General features: G+C 34.4%; 2 protein-coding genes across 2 annotated transcripts in view; one reads left to right on the top strand and one right to left on the bottom strand.

The window, feature by feature from the left end:
• Positions 1 to 3221, top strand: part of UBA5 (ubiquitin like modifier activating enzyme 5) — a 31312-nt gene extending 28091 nt beyond the window's left edge. Inside the window, exons 10-12 of the mRNA XM_061167602.1 lie at positions 69 to 144; positions 294 to 400; positions 936 to 3221. Coding sequence (XP_061023585.1) covers positions 69 to 144; positions 294 to 400; positions 936 to 1019 — 267 coding nt within the window. The 3' untranslated portion in view covers positions 1020 to 3221. The remainder of the gene's footprint in view (positions 1 to 68; positions 145 to 293; positions 401 to 935) is intronic.
• A 1469-nt stretch (positions 3222 to 4690) lies between these two features.
• Positions 4691 to 16249, bottom strand: part of NPHP3 (nephrocystin 3) — a 57164-nt gene continuing 45605 nt past the window's right edge. The window contains exons 22-27 of the mRNA XM_061167605.1: positions 16128 to 16203; positions 14763 to 14890; positions 13215 to 13455; positions 8064 to 8189; positions 7357 to 7472; positions 4691 to 6340 (exon numbers count right to left, since the gene is read on the bottom strand). Coding sequence (XP_061023588.1) covers positions 6160 to 6340; positions 7357 to 7472; positions 8064 to 8189; positions 13215 to 13455; positions 14763 to 14890; positions 16128 to 16203 — 868 coding nt within the window. The 3' untranslated portion in view covers positions 4691 to 6159. The remainder of the gene's footprint in view (positions 6341 to 7356; positions 7473 to 8063; positions 8190 to 13214; positions 13456 to 14762; positions 14891 to 16127; positions 16204 to 16249) is intronic.

Genomic DNA, 16249 nt, shown 5'->3' on the forward strand with positions numbered 1-16249 from the left:
TCAATTCTGAATGATGCTTCAGAGAACTGAGAATGAGTAGAAACACTGAAACTGTTTGATTTCTACAGAAAAAGGTAGCAGCACTGCCCAAACAGGAGGTTATTCAAGAGGAAGGAGAGATAATACATGAAGACAATGAGTGGGGTAGGAATTGTTTTATAAATTGAAATGGCAGCAAAAAACCTTCTTTTATGGGAGGGAATCTAATTATAATTAAGATTATACAAGTTTTGAATGATTATTGCTCATTAAGTTCCTTGAAAGTGGTTTTAATATTAAGTTTAACTTTACAGGTATTGAGTTGGTATCTGAGATTTCAGAAGAGGAACTGAAAAATTCTTCAGGTCCAATCCCTGACTTACCTAAAGGAATTACAGTGGCATATACAGTTCCCCAAAAGGTACATCTAAAATGTGGTTTACCATAAGAAGACATAAGAGAAAATGTCTACTTATATTCTTCCATCTTCAACCTATTTTATAATGCCAGTGTTTCTTATTTTAGATATTTTACCTTCTAGGCATTAAGATTTGTGAGAGAGAGAGGTATTCGGTGTTAACATGTAAATATGCACAGCACACTTTAAACTATTTGAAAATATAGACATAAAATAGTTTTGTTCATTCACTGATGGATTGGTGAAATAGATTTTGATTAAATGACTACTTTTTCTGTATATTGATAGTTTAGCCACGATACCATTTAAAAATATCAGTTCAGTAGAGAGCTCAAGAACACTGAAATTACTGCCTTGTAAGTCAAATGACTGATGGAGAAAATAAAGGACTTTATCTCTCCTAAGAATTAGAAGGCATATTTATTAAAGAAGGTGTACTTTGTAAGTTTTTTTTAACATGATTATAGCTTACTGATATGTTCCTAAGCATCAAGAACTTTGATTATTTTTTCACCATGTTTCCCTCATTTATTGATAGCAAGAAGATTCTGTACCTGAAGTAACAGTAGAAGATTCTGGTGAAAGCTTGGAAGACCTTATGGCCAAGATGAAGAACATGTAAATAATGGACTGGCCTATATTTTATTTCCTGTGTTTAAACCTGTTCTCTTGCAATTAAAAAAATCATTTAAAAACTGAGAAAACTTAGGGGAACATCAGTTGATGTGTCATCTTCACTGAATTGTTATTAACTCTTTGGAAATTCTGTGACTGTTGCTTGTTGCTCCCTTCCTTCGACTAAATCAGAAGCTCTCTTAAAACTCATGTTTCATTCTAGTAAGAAAACTTCAAAGGATTATTCTAGGTGAGCCATTGAACTGTTTTGACCTTTTGGGAGGGGTGAGAAGAAAGGACTAATTTGCTGGTATATTTCTTTTCTTTCCAGTAATCCTTTGTGGTCTGTTGCCTGAGGCCATGGACAATAGATAGAATAGTGTGTGATCAAATATAGGGAAAGAACAAGAGGTATAGCATGTTGATTATTATAGCCAGCGGGCACATACTCATTGTGTTTGGAATTGCTCTCTACAAGCCCACTATTACTAACTTGAGCAACAGTGAATTTCCAGTTGTAAACCTATAAAGTAAAAACATCCTCTCAAATGTTTCCTGATGAAATACAAGCTGAAATGTAGGCACTGGAAAAGTTTGTAAACTTGTGATATATATAATCTAAGCAAGACAGAGGCAAATAAAAAGAAACTTTCTTCATGGATCGATAAATAGAGATATTTTCAGGATATACAAATTGTATTTCTGCACTAAGAAAAAGCATATCATCTATCTGAGTCAGTGTGCTTTATTGAGGAGCAAAAGATAAATTTAGGCTTAAGATCACCTAAATTATACCCATTATATGGGCTACCTTCTAATACTTTATTTTACTCAGATTTGATTTCCTGGGTAATTAGGTACTGGCAAAGGCTTGTCCTGGGTAGCAGATAATAAATGAAGCCTAAATTACCTCTGCAATGACTGACATGTATTTCTTCACAGGGAAGAGTATCATTTTCCCTAATCATTGTAATTTGATAAACTGCTTTTCTCTGGAGTTTGCATACAAATAATGAAGGCTTAGAGAGCCTTGGTTGAAGTAAATTCGTGATGGTCTGGAGACTAATGAACGTGGGTGTGTAACCGTTATCTGTCGGTTGTTACTGTGCTCGTCTCCTATTTTGATGATTTTTTTGCTTTGAAGAATGTCTAAATTCTATATCTAGGGGAAAATGTAATTAAAAAATTACAAGAAACCTTTCTTACTTATGAAATAATATTCTACAAACTAATTTCAGAAAGTTGCAAATATCACATATGTTTAATATATTGGTTTTGAGATTTTAGGGTACTGTGATTCTTATGTTTACGGTAATGTCAGGATGTATGGGGATAGCTTTCTGGTCTTGAAATGTATTTATGTTGCGTTGGTAGGTCATTGCAGTTATTTAAAAGTTTAGTATATTCATCTGTAAAATAACTTTTCTAGTTCATAGAGATGCTTTGAATTTCAGAAAAGAAATGCAGTCTTTCTAAATAACATTCCTTTGGTACATTAATTTGGTAAGGCTATACTACAAGTTTAAGTTTATATAGTTTGATAAATAGCTAGAACCTACTATCATTTAAAAAAATTTTTATTGATGTATAGTTGATTGACAATGTTGTTTATGTTCAGGTGTGCAGCAAAGTGAATCAGTTATACATACACATATTAGAACCTACTATCTTCTAAAGATTTTTTTTCCTGTTCTTAACTTGTAGCCTGCTGGTATCTTATATTTTATAAAATCTTATCTAATTTTTTTCTTATATCTTCCATTAAAGTTATTATTTTAGCAGAAAAAATCTGGTAACAAATATTTTTTGTAATCTAGAGTGCTCTCTTGACAGTCTGTATATCATGAAAATTTGTATACGTAGACAGCTGACTATGAGAAATTAATCATCATTGAATTTTACATTACTAAATAAACCCAGTGTTTGACCAGATTTATAACACTATTGCTTCAAGTGTGAAAGATGGAAACACACTCCCAAAATTGCTTTAGCACAAATGCTCTAAATTAGAGTAAAACAAACAATATGTTTAACTTTAATCCCTTTTTAATTTAACGGGAGGTTAATTTGTGGTACTATTCAAATGTTTTATGTAGTAAAAAAAAAAAAGTATTATGAGTTTCTTTATGTAAAAATATTACTTCCTGAATACCTATAAACACACTGACCAACCCAAAAATGTAATAAATATTTAAGAATATTTAATGAAGCTTTAACTTCCCCCGTCGCATGTTTTTTTTAGTATTTCTCTTTTTGTAAAGTATTAATGAATGAAAATTAATTATAACTACCACACTTTAGAGCCTTCCAATTCAGATTTATAATTATTTGAAACCTATGCTTTTCATGTTAAAGGTGTATATTAAAGTGCACATAATATTCCTTTTGAAAACCTCTTTTTTTTGGCCGTGCAGCATGGCATGTGGGATCATAGTGCTCCCTGTAGTGGAAGCATGGAGTCCCAACCACTAGACCTCAGGGAAGTCCCTATTTTTTTATCTTTTTAAGTAGGCATTCTACATTTGAGTTGGTAGTATAATTAGTAAGATCAAAATATAGTCTTAAAAACTATATTTAAACTTAAACCTTTTGAAATAATCACTCCTCAAGTATAATTAATAACTTACATAAAGTCACTTTGAATAATGTAAGTTTTCACTTTTTGTATATTTTTCAAGTCCAAATTTTGTAGGAACAAAGAAAAATGCATATTATCTTTTTGCTAGTTTTTCCTTTTTTTCAGGCTTCTTCTAGGATATGAATCTCAGGTTATTTTCTAAAGATTAAGGCATTTAAATTTAATATTTATGATGTGTTAAATTACTTATACCACTAAATAATCAAATTTTAAACTCTAAAAGGTTAATTCTAAAATCAGTCAGTGTCTGATATATTTGTGAATTCAATTGCTTTGTGCCTTTCATAGCTGGCAAACCCAGAAATATGTGTTATGGTTGTAGTTTTATCTTCTTTTTTCCCTCTTGAACTTCTGCCAGAAGGGAGAAGAATGATGCTCATTTTGTAAGATTCTACCTCATTTACTTTAAGTCACCACTCTCAGTTCAGTCGCTCTGTTGTGTCTGACTCTTTGCGACCCCATGAATCGCAGCACGCCAGGCCTCCCTGTCCATCACCAACTCCCGGAGTTTACTCAAACTCATGTCCATCGAGTCAGTGATGCCATCCAGCCATCTCATCCTCTGTCGTCCCCTTCTCCTCCTGCCCCCAATCCCTCCCAGCATCAGGGTCTTTTCCAATGAGTCAACCCTTCACGTGAGGTGGCCAAAGTATTGGAGTTTCAGCTTCAACATCAGTCCTTCCAATGAACACCACTCTAGTGCCTTAAAATTAGACCACTGTTTCCCAAACTTATGTGCATATTAATCACCTGAGAATCTAGCTACATTCAAGACTCTGATTCAGTAGGTCTGGGGAGAGCCTGTCTGAATTTTTACTAAGCTCCCAGGGTAATACTGATGATTCTGGTCCACAGACCACCTTGAGTAGCCAAGCCTTAGAGAATGTTAACCAAAATTCTAAGGAGTCACTGAAGCTCAAGTTGAGCAAACTACTCAGTGAATTAGCAAACTACAGTGCTAATTCTTTTTTTTGTAGTGTTCAACATTTTTCTTAATTATATAAATATAATCCTTTGGTATAAACTGGAGTGGAAAAAAGAACTTGAAATTCCACCTTTATTTTAAAATAGTGAAATATGGTTATCACATCTTTCACCTTTACAATTAATACATGCTGGAATTTTACAAGTATTAAAATTGAAAATTTTATTATATATAAATACATAAATGGTATGAAACAATACCCCAGATTGGCAATATTTATAAAATCTATAAAAATATTTAATTTTCAGTATAAAATGGCCAGTTAATTTGAGTTCTAGATAAATGAAGAGGTAGATTTAGGCCATTTAAGGAAGAAGGCCGTGTCCATATTTTGGGAAAAGTTAAGAGTGCCAAAGAGCTTAATTTGTTACTGCAATATGGACTTCAGTTCAGTTCAGTCGCTCAGTCATGTCCAACTCTTTGCGACCCCATGAACTGCAGCACGCCAGGCCTCCCTGTCCATCACCAACTCCCCGAGTCCACCCAAACCCATGTCCATTGAGTCAGTAATGCCATCCAACCATCTCATCCTCTGTCGTCCCCTTCTCCTCCTGCCCTCAATCTTTCCCAGCATCAAGGTCTTTTCCAGTGAGTCAGCTCTTTGCATCAAGTGGCCAAAGTATTGGGAGTTTCAGCTTCAAAACCAGTCCTTCCAATGAACACCCAGGACTGATCTCCTTTAGGATGGACTGGTTAGATCTTCTTACAGTCCAAGGGACTCTCAAGGGTCTTCCCCAACACCACAGTTCAAAAAGCATCAATTCTTCAGTGCTTAGCTTTCTTTACAGTCCAACTCTCACATCCATACATGACCACTGGAAAACCATAGCCTTGACTAGACGGACCTTTGTTGACAAAGTAATGATTGTGCAAGTACATTCTACACAGTAAAAATAATATACAATGTAGAAAGCACAGGAAACAGTGGGCTTGGCCATATCTGCTCAAGGAAAAGTTAGAATAAAAGAAATGTAGCAAAAAAAAAAAAGAAAAAAAGAAATGTAGCAGACAGAGATTCCCAATACTAGTTCATTTTACAGAAGACAGTTCATAGTTCCATAAACATTATCCCTTTATTCTGAAACTTTTCTTTGAGGTAGACAACTGAGCCAGACTGCTACTGAATAGCAAGATGAAGAATGGTGAGGCTAAAGTAGATTTTGAGAGATAAGAATCATGGAATTCTTGAACTTGTCTTAACTGCTAATAAAGAGTTATAACTGCTCTTACAGAACAGAGACCAGTCTACTCTCCATGATCAACTCTTCATGTCATCTTAGGATTCCAAGGTGTCTATATTGGTTCCCACACAATAGGAAAGCTAATTCTTTCAAACAACTAAAGTTGAAATAATCATGACTCAAACTTCAGTGTAGTCCAATGTCATACAAATAATCAGTTAAATCACACAAAGTAAAATTAAATTTTCTTAACAGTTTTTATAAATTTTAAATTCTGAAGTTCCAAATGTTTCTTAAATATTTTATCCTAAGGTGCATTTCCAATGAATTGTAGTTGCTGCTATCACCTTTGTCCTTGATGAAGGAAAAGATTAGGAGAATGGGTTGTTTTTAAGCTAAATGTATCTCCACTTGATGAGTGTTGGGAAGGAGCTTTTCCACCCAAAAGTGACGTTTCTGCTTCTTTTATTTCCATTGCCCTTTTGTATAGTTCAGCAGCTTTTTCAAAATCCCCTTCTTCATAGCTTTGGGAGAAAAAAATTCTCAAAATGAGAATATAACCTTTTAACAATTCTAAATGATCTTACAGGATACAGAAAAACAAGAAAAACAGAAATACAAAAAAAATGTGTTCTTTTTTCCAAGCTGAAGATTGAAAAACTGGAGGTTTTTAATTATTAGTTTTTTATATAGAAAAAGTTATATTTGTTGAATAGTTTCAGAATTTTCTAAAATGCCAACTATCACAGAATTTCCAAGATTATTTCAGCCAATTGCTAGTCATTTAACCATATGACAAAATATAAATAACTGAAAAAAAAAAAATCCACCTGAAATCTACCCAAAAGTGTGGAGACTTACTAAACATCATTGTGCTCTCCACCTCACCTTCTGTAAAACCCTACAGCCAGGTTTTCTGTCCACTGTGAAATGGTGAATGTTCCCACAGTGACATGCAAGAGGCAGCTTGACCCATTACCTGGAAAGAGTCTGTGGATCATTTCTAGGCTTAGTGTTTTGCCTAAGAAATGATCTTACTTTATATTTTAACTTCAGTTTGTAAATTTTACTCTGCAAGAAAAGTCCATTTTCAGGCAGACCAATAAAACAGAATACCCAAATTCTTCTTTTTGTCTGCTGCCAAGTGTCTTATAGGGGCACCATTAAGACTCCATTGTAATGGGTACAGTGAAACTGCTTAAGGAAGTTAGCATCCTGAGGTAAATATAATGCAAAAGTCAACATGATAAATTTACTTTGAGGATAGCAAATTGCCCAGATTACCACCAGAGCCAGTTAGCTGCAAATGTAATCCATCCTCTTATTTACCATGATACTCTCCTCTACAAACTAGGTTGTGCTACCTTCAGTTTCACTTTTGGATATTATTTCAATGTCTCTTGAACTAGATCAGCCAAAAAATAACCCCTCTGTTCCAATAAAAAGCATATCAGCAATAAATATTTTGTGGGGTTCTATGATGAATCAAAGATGTCATAAAAGGGATTTTGGCTGTATGAGGAAAGTGAAAAATTCTTACCTAAGCACAGCTAAATTTTTTAGTGTTTCTCCAACTCGAGGATGCATCCGACCCAGGCTGTCCTCGTAAATCTTTAATGCTCGTTCATATAACGGCAAGGCCTCACTGTGTTTTTTCTTATAAAAAAAGAAACAATGCTCATTTGAACACATTGGGTTTCTGAAATTACTTTTGAGGTATTCTAGACTGAGCTGACCTACTTGGCTAGGTGCTTTAAAAGAGTTAATATCCTCCTAAAAGATGTAGATAAACTGATTAATTTAGGAGTAATCATGATTAAAGAAGTAGTATAATAAAATTTAGAAAATTAAGTTTTAGACCTGCCTTGGTAACAACTAACATTAATCCAATTATATAAGGACAAACTTCTTTGTGGTACCCCAGGGTACCATATCTCTTACTCATCATAAGCAAATGATACATCTTAGGAACAATATTAGATAAAGAGATGTAGGGAGTCTCCAGAAATAAATAAGCCTATGCAATGAACTAAACACAGTATTTCACACTAAGAAGAAGGGACTGTCTTACAATTGTAACTAATAATTTCTCAAGTATTAAAGGGAACATTAGATAACCTTAAATGTCCCTTAATTATTTTTACTGTTTCATATCTAATACATATTTACCTATATCTAGTACATGTTTACCTATATTTCATATGTTAAAACTATTCATTTATGAAGCGTTACATTATGGGAACTTACCATTTGGCTATAAAGAACAGCTAAGTTCACCAAGGCAGTAGCTACACTTGGGTGCTTCGGGCCAAAGGATTTCTGCCGGATTTCCACAGCCAGCTCATACAAAGGTACAGCTTTGTCAAGTTTACCCTAAAACACAAAAGTGAAATCTAACAAAAATATTATAGCAATAAATACTTGATGATCAGAGCTTGTTCCATAAATACAGTTTTGTGGTAAAAAGTAATTTTGAGGAAAAAAGTTCAGAAATATTTCCTCCCAGTTTAATGGACAAGTTTATGGATATCTGAAATCTAATAAAATATGTAAGTAAAACTATATAGACTTTTCTCTGATAACTCAGAAAGTTCTTTAGGATCACCCATTATAACTTTCTGGTGTTGTAAACACATGCCAGTTAAAGTATGTTTGCTACTATACATAGTTCAGAGATAGCATCAAAGTTTTGTTTTTAAAACTCATTTTCCACCAAATCCTTTCCAGATTTTTCTGATTATTTCTTTTTTACTTGAAATTTAGGTAGAAATAGCAACAATGGATCCTTTATACTGAAACATCAACTTCAGTAGTAGGAGGGTTAGCAACAGTCCCACAAAGTCTGTACAACTCTATAACCGCACTAAATGAGAACAGGTTTTTTTCCTGATTTTCGTTTGTTTTAAAGACAGCTATAAAAACTCCAGATATTGCTTAGGTTAGAACTCTGTGGTAAAGAATGGTTACATTTAATTGCAAGCAAAGACAAGAAAAAGTGAAATTAAAATGGTCATTTCATTAGCTATGCAGACTTCTTCAGTCCTGACAACTGGGCGATTTGTTATGTCTGTGGTAGCCTACACCACAAACTTAATACTGGTTGAATTTTAGGAACTTCTGCTGTCTACAAGAGACCCACCTCAAAACAAGGGACACATACAGACTGAAAGTGAAGGGCTGGAAAAAAATATTTCACGCAGAGACCAAAAGAAAGCAGGAGTCGCAATACTCATATCAGATAAAATAGACTTTCAAATGAAGGCTGTGAAAAGAGACAAAAAAGGACACTACATAATGATCAAAGGATCAATCCAAGAATAAGATATAACAATTATAAATATATATGCACCCATCATAGGAGCACCACAATATGTAAGGCAAATGCTAATGAGTATGAAAGGGGAAATTAACAATTAACACAATAATAGTGGGAGACTTTAATACCCCACTCACACCTATGGATAGATCAAGTAAGCAGAAAATTAACAAGGAAACACAAACTTTAAATGACACAATGAACCAGCTAGACCTAATTGATAGCTATAGGACATTTCACCCCAAAACAATCAATTTCACATTTTTCTCAAGTGCACACGGAACCTTCTCCAGAATAGATCACATCCTGGGCCATATATCTAGCCTTGGGAAATTCAAAAAAATTAAAATCATTCCAGGCATCTTTTCTGACCACAATGCAGTAAGACTAGATCTCAATTGCAGGGAAAAAAACTATTAAAAATTCAAACATATGGAGGCTAAATAACATGCTTCTGAATAACCAACAAATCATAGAAGAAATAAAAAAAGAAATCAAAATATACATAGAAACAAATGAAAATGAAAACACAACAACCCAAAACCTATGGGACACTGTAAAAGCAGTACTAAGGGGAAGGTTCATAGCATTACAGGCTTACCTCAAGAAACAAGAATAAAAATAAATAACCTAGCTCTACACCTAAAGCAACTAGAGAAGGAAGAAATGAAGAACCCCAGGGTTAGCAGAAGGAAAGAAATCTTAAAAATTAGGGCAGAAATAAATGCAAAAGAAACAAAAGAGACCATAGCAAAAATCAACAAAGCTAAAAGCTGGTTTTTTGAAAAGATAAACAAAAGTGACAAACCGTTAGCCAGACTTATCAAGAAACAAAGGGAGAAGAACCAAATCAACAAAATTAGAAATGAAAATGGAGAGATCATAACAGACAACACTGAAATACAAAGGATAAGAGATTACTCCCAGCAGCTGTATGCCAATAAAATGGACAACTTGGAAAAAATGGACAAATTCCTAGAAAAATATAACTTTCCAAAACTGAACCAGGAGGAAATAGAAGATCTTAACAGACCCATCACAAGCAAGGAAATCAAAACTGTAATCAGAAATCTTCCAGCAAACAAAAGCTCAGGACCAGATGGCTTCACAGCTGAATTCTACCAAAAATTTAGAGAAGAGTTAACACCTATCTTACTCAAACTCTTCCAGAAAATTGCAGAAGAAGGTAAACTTCCAAACTCATTCTATGAGGTCACCGTCACCCTAATTCCAAAACCAGACAAAGATGCCACAAAAAAAGAAAACTACAGGCCAATATCACTGATGAACATAGACGCAAAAATTCTTAACAAAATTCTGGCAAACAGAATCCAACAACATATTAAAAAGATCATACATCATGACCAAGTGGACTTTATCCCAGGAATGCAAGGATTCTTTAATATCCACAAATCAATCAATGTAACACACCACATTAACAAATTGAAAGATAAAAACCATATGATTATCTCAATAGATTCAGAAAAAGCCTTTGACAAAATTTAACATCCATTTATGATAAAAACTCTCCAGAAAGCAGGCATAGAAGGAACATACCTCAACATAATAAAAGCTATATATGACAAACCCATAGCAAACATCATCCTCAATGGTGAAAAATTGAAAGCATTTCCCCTAAAATCAGGAACAAGACAAGGGTGCCCACTCTCACAACTACTATTCAACATAGTTTTGGAAGTTTTGGCCACAGCAATCAGAGCAGAAAAAGAAATAAAAGGAATCCAGATAGGAAAAGAAGAAGTGAAACTCTCACTGTTTGCAGATGACATGATCCTCTACATAGAAAACCCTAAAGACTCTACCAGAAAATTACTAGAGCTAATCAATGAATACAGTAATGTTGCAGGATATAAAATTAACACACAGAAATCCCTTGCATTCCTATACACTAACAATGAGAAAACAGAAAGAGAAATTAAAGAAACAATACCATTCACCATTGCAACAATGGTAGGAGTATATCTGCCTAAAGAAATGAAAGACCTATACATAGAAAACTATAAAACACTGATGAAAGAAATCAAAGAGGACACAAATAGATGGAGAAATATACCGTGTTCATGGACTGGAAGAATCAATATTGTGAAAATGACTATACTACCCAAAGCAATCTATAGATTCAACTCAATTCCTATCGAGCTGCCAACGGTATTCTTCACAGAACTAGAACAAATAATTTCACAATTTGTATGGAAATATAAAAAACCTCTAATAGCCAAAGCAATCTTGAGAAAGAAGAACGGAACTGGAGGAGTCAACCTGCCTGACTTCAGGCTATACTACAAAGCCACAGTCAAGACAGTATGGTACTGGCACAAAGACAGAAATATAGATCAATGGAACATAATAGAAAGCCCAGAGATAAATCCATGTAACTACGGACACCTTATCTTCAACAAAGGAGGCAAGAATATACAATGGAAAAAAGACAACCTCTTTAACAAGTGGTGCTGGGAAAACTGGTCAACCACTTGTAAAAGAATGAAACTAGAACACTTTCTAACACCATACACAAAAATAAACTCAAAATGGATTAAAGATCTAAATGTAAGACCAGAAACTATAAAACTCGTAGAGGAGAACATAGGCAAAACACTCTCCGACATAAATCATAGCAGGATCCTCTATGACCCACCTCCCAGAATACTGGAAATAAAAGCAAAACTAAACAAATGGGACCTAATGAAACTTAAAAGCTTTTGCACAACAAAGGAAACTATAAGCAAGGTGAAAAGACAGCCCTCAGAATGGGAGAAAATAATAGCAAATGAAGAAACAGATTAAGGATTAATCTCAAAAATATACAAGCAACTCCTGAAGCTCAATTCCAGAAAAACAAACAACCCAATCAAAAAAAAAATGGGCCAAAGAACTAAACAGACATTTCTCCAAAGAAGACATACAGATGGCTCACAAACACATGAAAAGATGCTCAACATCACTCATTATCAGAGAAATGCAAATCAAAACCTCAGTGAGGTACCATTACATGCCAGTCAAAATGGCTGCTATCCAAAAGTCTACAAGCAATAAATGCTGGAGAGGGTGTGGAGAAAAGGGAACCCTCTTACACTGTTGGTGGGAATGCAAACTAGTACAGCCACTATGGAGAAGAATGTGGAGATTTCTTAAAAAACTGGAAATAGAACTGCCATATGACCCAGCAATCCCACTCCTGGGCATACACACCGAGGAAACCAGATCTGAAAGAGACATGTGTACCCCAATGTTCATCGCAGCACTGTTTATAATAGCCAGCACATGGAAGCAACCTAGATGCCCATCAGCAGATGAATGGATAAGAAAGCTGTGGTACATATACACTATGGAATTTTATTCAGCCATTAAAAAGAATTCATTTGAATCAGTTCTAATGAAATGGATGAAACTGGAGCCCATTATACACAGTAAAGTAAGTCAGAAAGATAAAGACCAATACAGTACACTAATGCATATATATGGAATTTAAAAAGATGGTAATGATATCCCTATATGCAAAACAGAAAACGAGACACAGATGTACAGAACAGACTTTTAGACTCTGTGGGAGAAGGAGAGGGTGGGATGTTCAGAGAGAACAGCATTGAAACAAGTGTACTATCAAGGGTGAAACAGATCACCAGCCCGGGTTGGATGCATGAGACAAGTGCTCAGGGCTGGTGCACTGGGAAGACCCAGAGGGATGGGATGGAGAGGGAGGCGGGAAGGGGGATCGGGATGGGGAACACATGTAAATCCATGGCTGATTCATGTCAATGTATGGCAAAAACCACTACAATATTGTAAAGTAATGAGCCTCCAAAGAATAAAAATAAATGGAAAAAAAAAAAAAAAAGAACTCTGAAATGTAAAAGAATAAGTTCTAGTTAGAGTGCTGACAAATGCATTTGTATTTAGAATGTATTTTTAAAAACTAGTACCTTAATTAAGTCTAAAATCATTCTGAGTTAAAAGCTCATAGAAAATAACCTATCCATCGGAAGATAAATTATTTTGCTTACAGCAATTATGGCTAACTGGTATATTGTAAAACACATGTAGGCATGCTCTGGATTACTTACCATTTTCTTGTATAAGATCGCAAGATGCTTTACCGTATAAGCCAAAGAAGGGTGATCAGGAGCTAATGCTCGTCTCCGAATGTCTAAGGCTCTTTCATAAAGTTCTTCTGCTTTGTCATACTGTTTCTTTTCATTGCATAGAGCCGCCAGATTATTCAAAGACTGGGCACAGTCAGGGTGATCTGGTCCTAGAACTCTCTCCCTCATCTCCAAGGAACGCTTCAGAAACTGCTCAGCTGTTCTATAAACAAAAGACCTAGATGGTTTAAACTATTGTCTAGAAGTCAGAACCCTAGTCCTCCTAGTTAGGAAGAGAACTGAAGTACTTTTATTCTTAAATCCAAGATAGTTAAAATGAAGGATTCAGCTCAAAATCCTCTTTCCCACCTCTCATCTCTTTCTGCCCTTTTCCAAAAATTAAATATGGCTTCCTGGTAGTGTGAGAACCAAAAGTATCTGGATGATTGTCTCAATTCTCCACTTCACTTCTCCTAAAAGAAGTACTCATAAATAGTTTCCAAAACAAACTTTTTATACCTTAAAAATTACTAAGCCAAACTCAAAAGATTTTGGTATTCTTTCCTTCTCCCTCCCTTTGGAGTTAGTAGTAAATCTGGTTGGGGTTTTTTTTTTTTTTTTTTTTTTTGGTATTTTGGCTGCATTGTGCCATGCAAGATGGTTCCCTGACCGGGGTAGAACCCAGGCCTCCACAGTGAAAGAGCCAAATCCTAACCACCAGGCCGCAAGGGAGCTCCTTAGTACTAAATAATTTTTAATGAAAGAACCCTATGTGCGACTTCCCTGATAGGGCGGTGGATAAGAATCTGCCAGCCAGTACAGGGGACACGTGTTCAATTCCTGGTCTGGGAAGATTACATATGCCCATGGGCCAAAACTACTGAGCCCGTAATGTGGAGTCTGGGAGCCGCAACTGCTGAGCCTGTGTGCTACAAGTATTGAAGCCCATGTGCCCTAAAGCCCATGCTCTGCAACAAGAGGAGCCACCACTATGAGAAGCCTGAGCACCACAGCAAACAGCAGACCTTGCTCCTTTGTGAAGCGGGCTAAATATTTGTATTTTTCTGATATCTAGCATGTCAAGTCTATTGTATTTTGCTGACATACAAAGAAGTCCCAAAGCACCCATTTTTCATAAAAGACTCTTTTTGAGTCTATGCCCAAAATAAACTGAAGAATAAAATTAGCAGCCATCTACATTCTTTTCTTCATTTTCCCTCAGTCCCAAGTTTGTTCTTATGTGAGATCTTTTGTACAATATCTACACAAACTCACTTGTTATAAACATACAAAATACTAAGGAAACTACAGAATATCCTTTTAGTTACTAAAGAAACAATGTGAAAGGAAACAGTGGAGAAATTGTCATGGTTTTTGTTAAATGTGGCCATGTTCATAACATACCATACATGAAACTTTGCATGGTTTCTGTCAATTTTTTCTAGCTTGGCTTGATAGAAATGTAAAACAGCTTTGCATCTAAGAGATGAAATGAACACCTGTTTTCAATATTAACAGTATGGTACTCACTCCAGGTTGTTCTGAAGATAGTAGAGCACACCCAGTTCATTGAGGGTCCGAGCATTGTCAGGTGTATCCTTACCTAACGTGAGCTCTTCTAATTGTAGGGCCCGTCTACGTAAAAGGGAAAATCCATACTGGAGAAACAGAAATTCACAAGAATCATCAAGTAAGTGCAATCTGATTCTGAAGCAATATACTAGGGTTCTGAAAAAAATCCTTTCTCCTTTTGTTTCCTTTAAAGTAGATTACAATTACTTTAAGTATACTGAATTAATCTAATGATTATTTAAAAATATGCATACTTCCCAGTGACACCACGTTCTTAAATTCATTGAAAGCTATTTTGTGAAAATGACTGAGATATTTTAGCAAAATGAACAGAATCCCTAAATGCATCAAAAAGATTAGGAAACAGAATTAATGTGCATATATTTATTAACCCTATTACTAATATTTAATACCAGGTACTTAAAATTGCACATAGCACCAGCAACTAATAGACAAGTAAGTCCTGGAAATCAAATGTATAGCATAGGGAATAATGGTAACAATACTGTATTATAATCATCAAACTTGCTAAGAGACTAGGTCTTAATTATTCTGACCACAAAAAAGAAATAATTTTGTGATGTGATGTTATGGTGTAATCATATATTTTAATATATAAATGCATCAAATAAATATGTTGTACATCTTATATTTACACAATGTTAGATGTCAAATACATTATAATAAAAAAAACTGACTATAGCATTTTAAGTTAAAATAAACAAATATGCTATATTTATTTTATCAGCAGCTTAGAAAAATGAAAAATTTTTTGCACTTGAGGATAATAATTTCTTGGCATTTGAATGTAACATTAAATGTTTACTAAATTTCTTTTATTCTCTTTTCCAGCCCTTTAAAAAATTGAAACAGCTTTTAAGTTCATCTTCTAAAATCTAACCTTTATCATTTTTATTTTTATTGGAGTATAATTGCTTCACATTAAAATCTAATCTTTGAATTATATAGTTCTACTTTTTAAAAATTAAAAAAAAATTTCCCCAGCTTTGTTGAGATATAATTGACATATAACACTGTGTAAATTTAAAGTGTACAACATGATGATATGACATATGTATATAGTGTAAAATGATTACCAAAATACATAGTTACACTTTTTAAACACATACTAATTTGTACTTCTCAGTGATACTAATATTTAAACAAGCATTTTAAATCAGAAAATATTAATCAGTACTTCCCTAGAAATTAATTTAAAATCAAAAGTTCTTAAATATGTGAGGTTTATGCATCTACATTATGATACAGAGATGTTCTTTTCCTTTTTGTTCAAATCATAACACAAAAGAAATCTCTCATTACCAAGTTGCCTTTTCTCCTTGCAGCTTTCTGACGAATTTTAAACGATTTTTTCCTAAAATGTTCAGCTTGTTCATATCTTAAAAAAAAAAAAAGGAAGTCAAAGGAAAGCAACATGTCCAAAA

Source organism: Dama dama, chromosome 19 (assembly GCF_033118175.1).
Source record: "Dama dama isolate Ldn47 chromosome 19, ASM3311817v1, whole genome shotgun sequence".
NCBI classification, from domain to species: domain Eukaryota; kingdom Metazoa; phylum Chordata; class Mammalia; order Artiodactyla; family Cervidae; genus Dama; species Dama dama.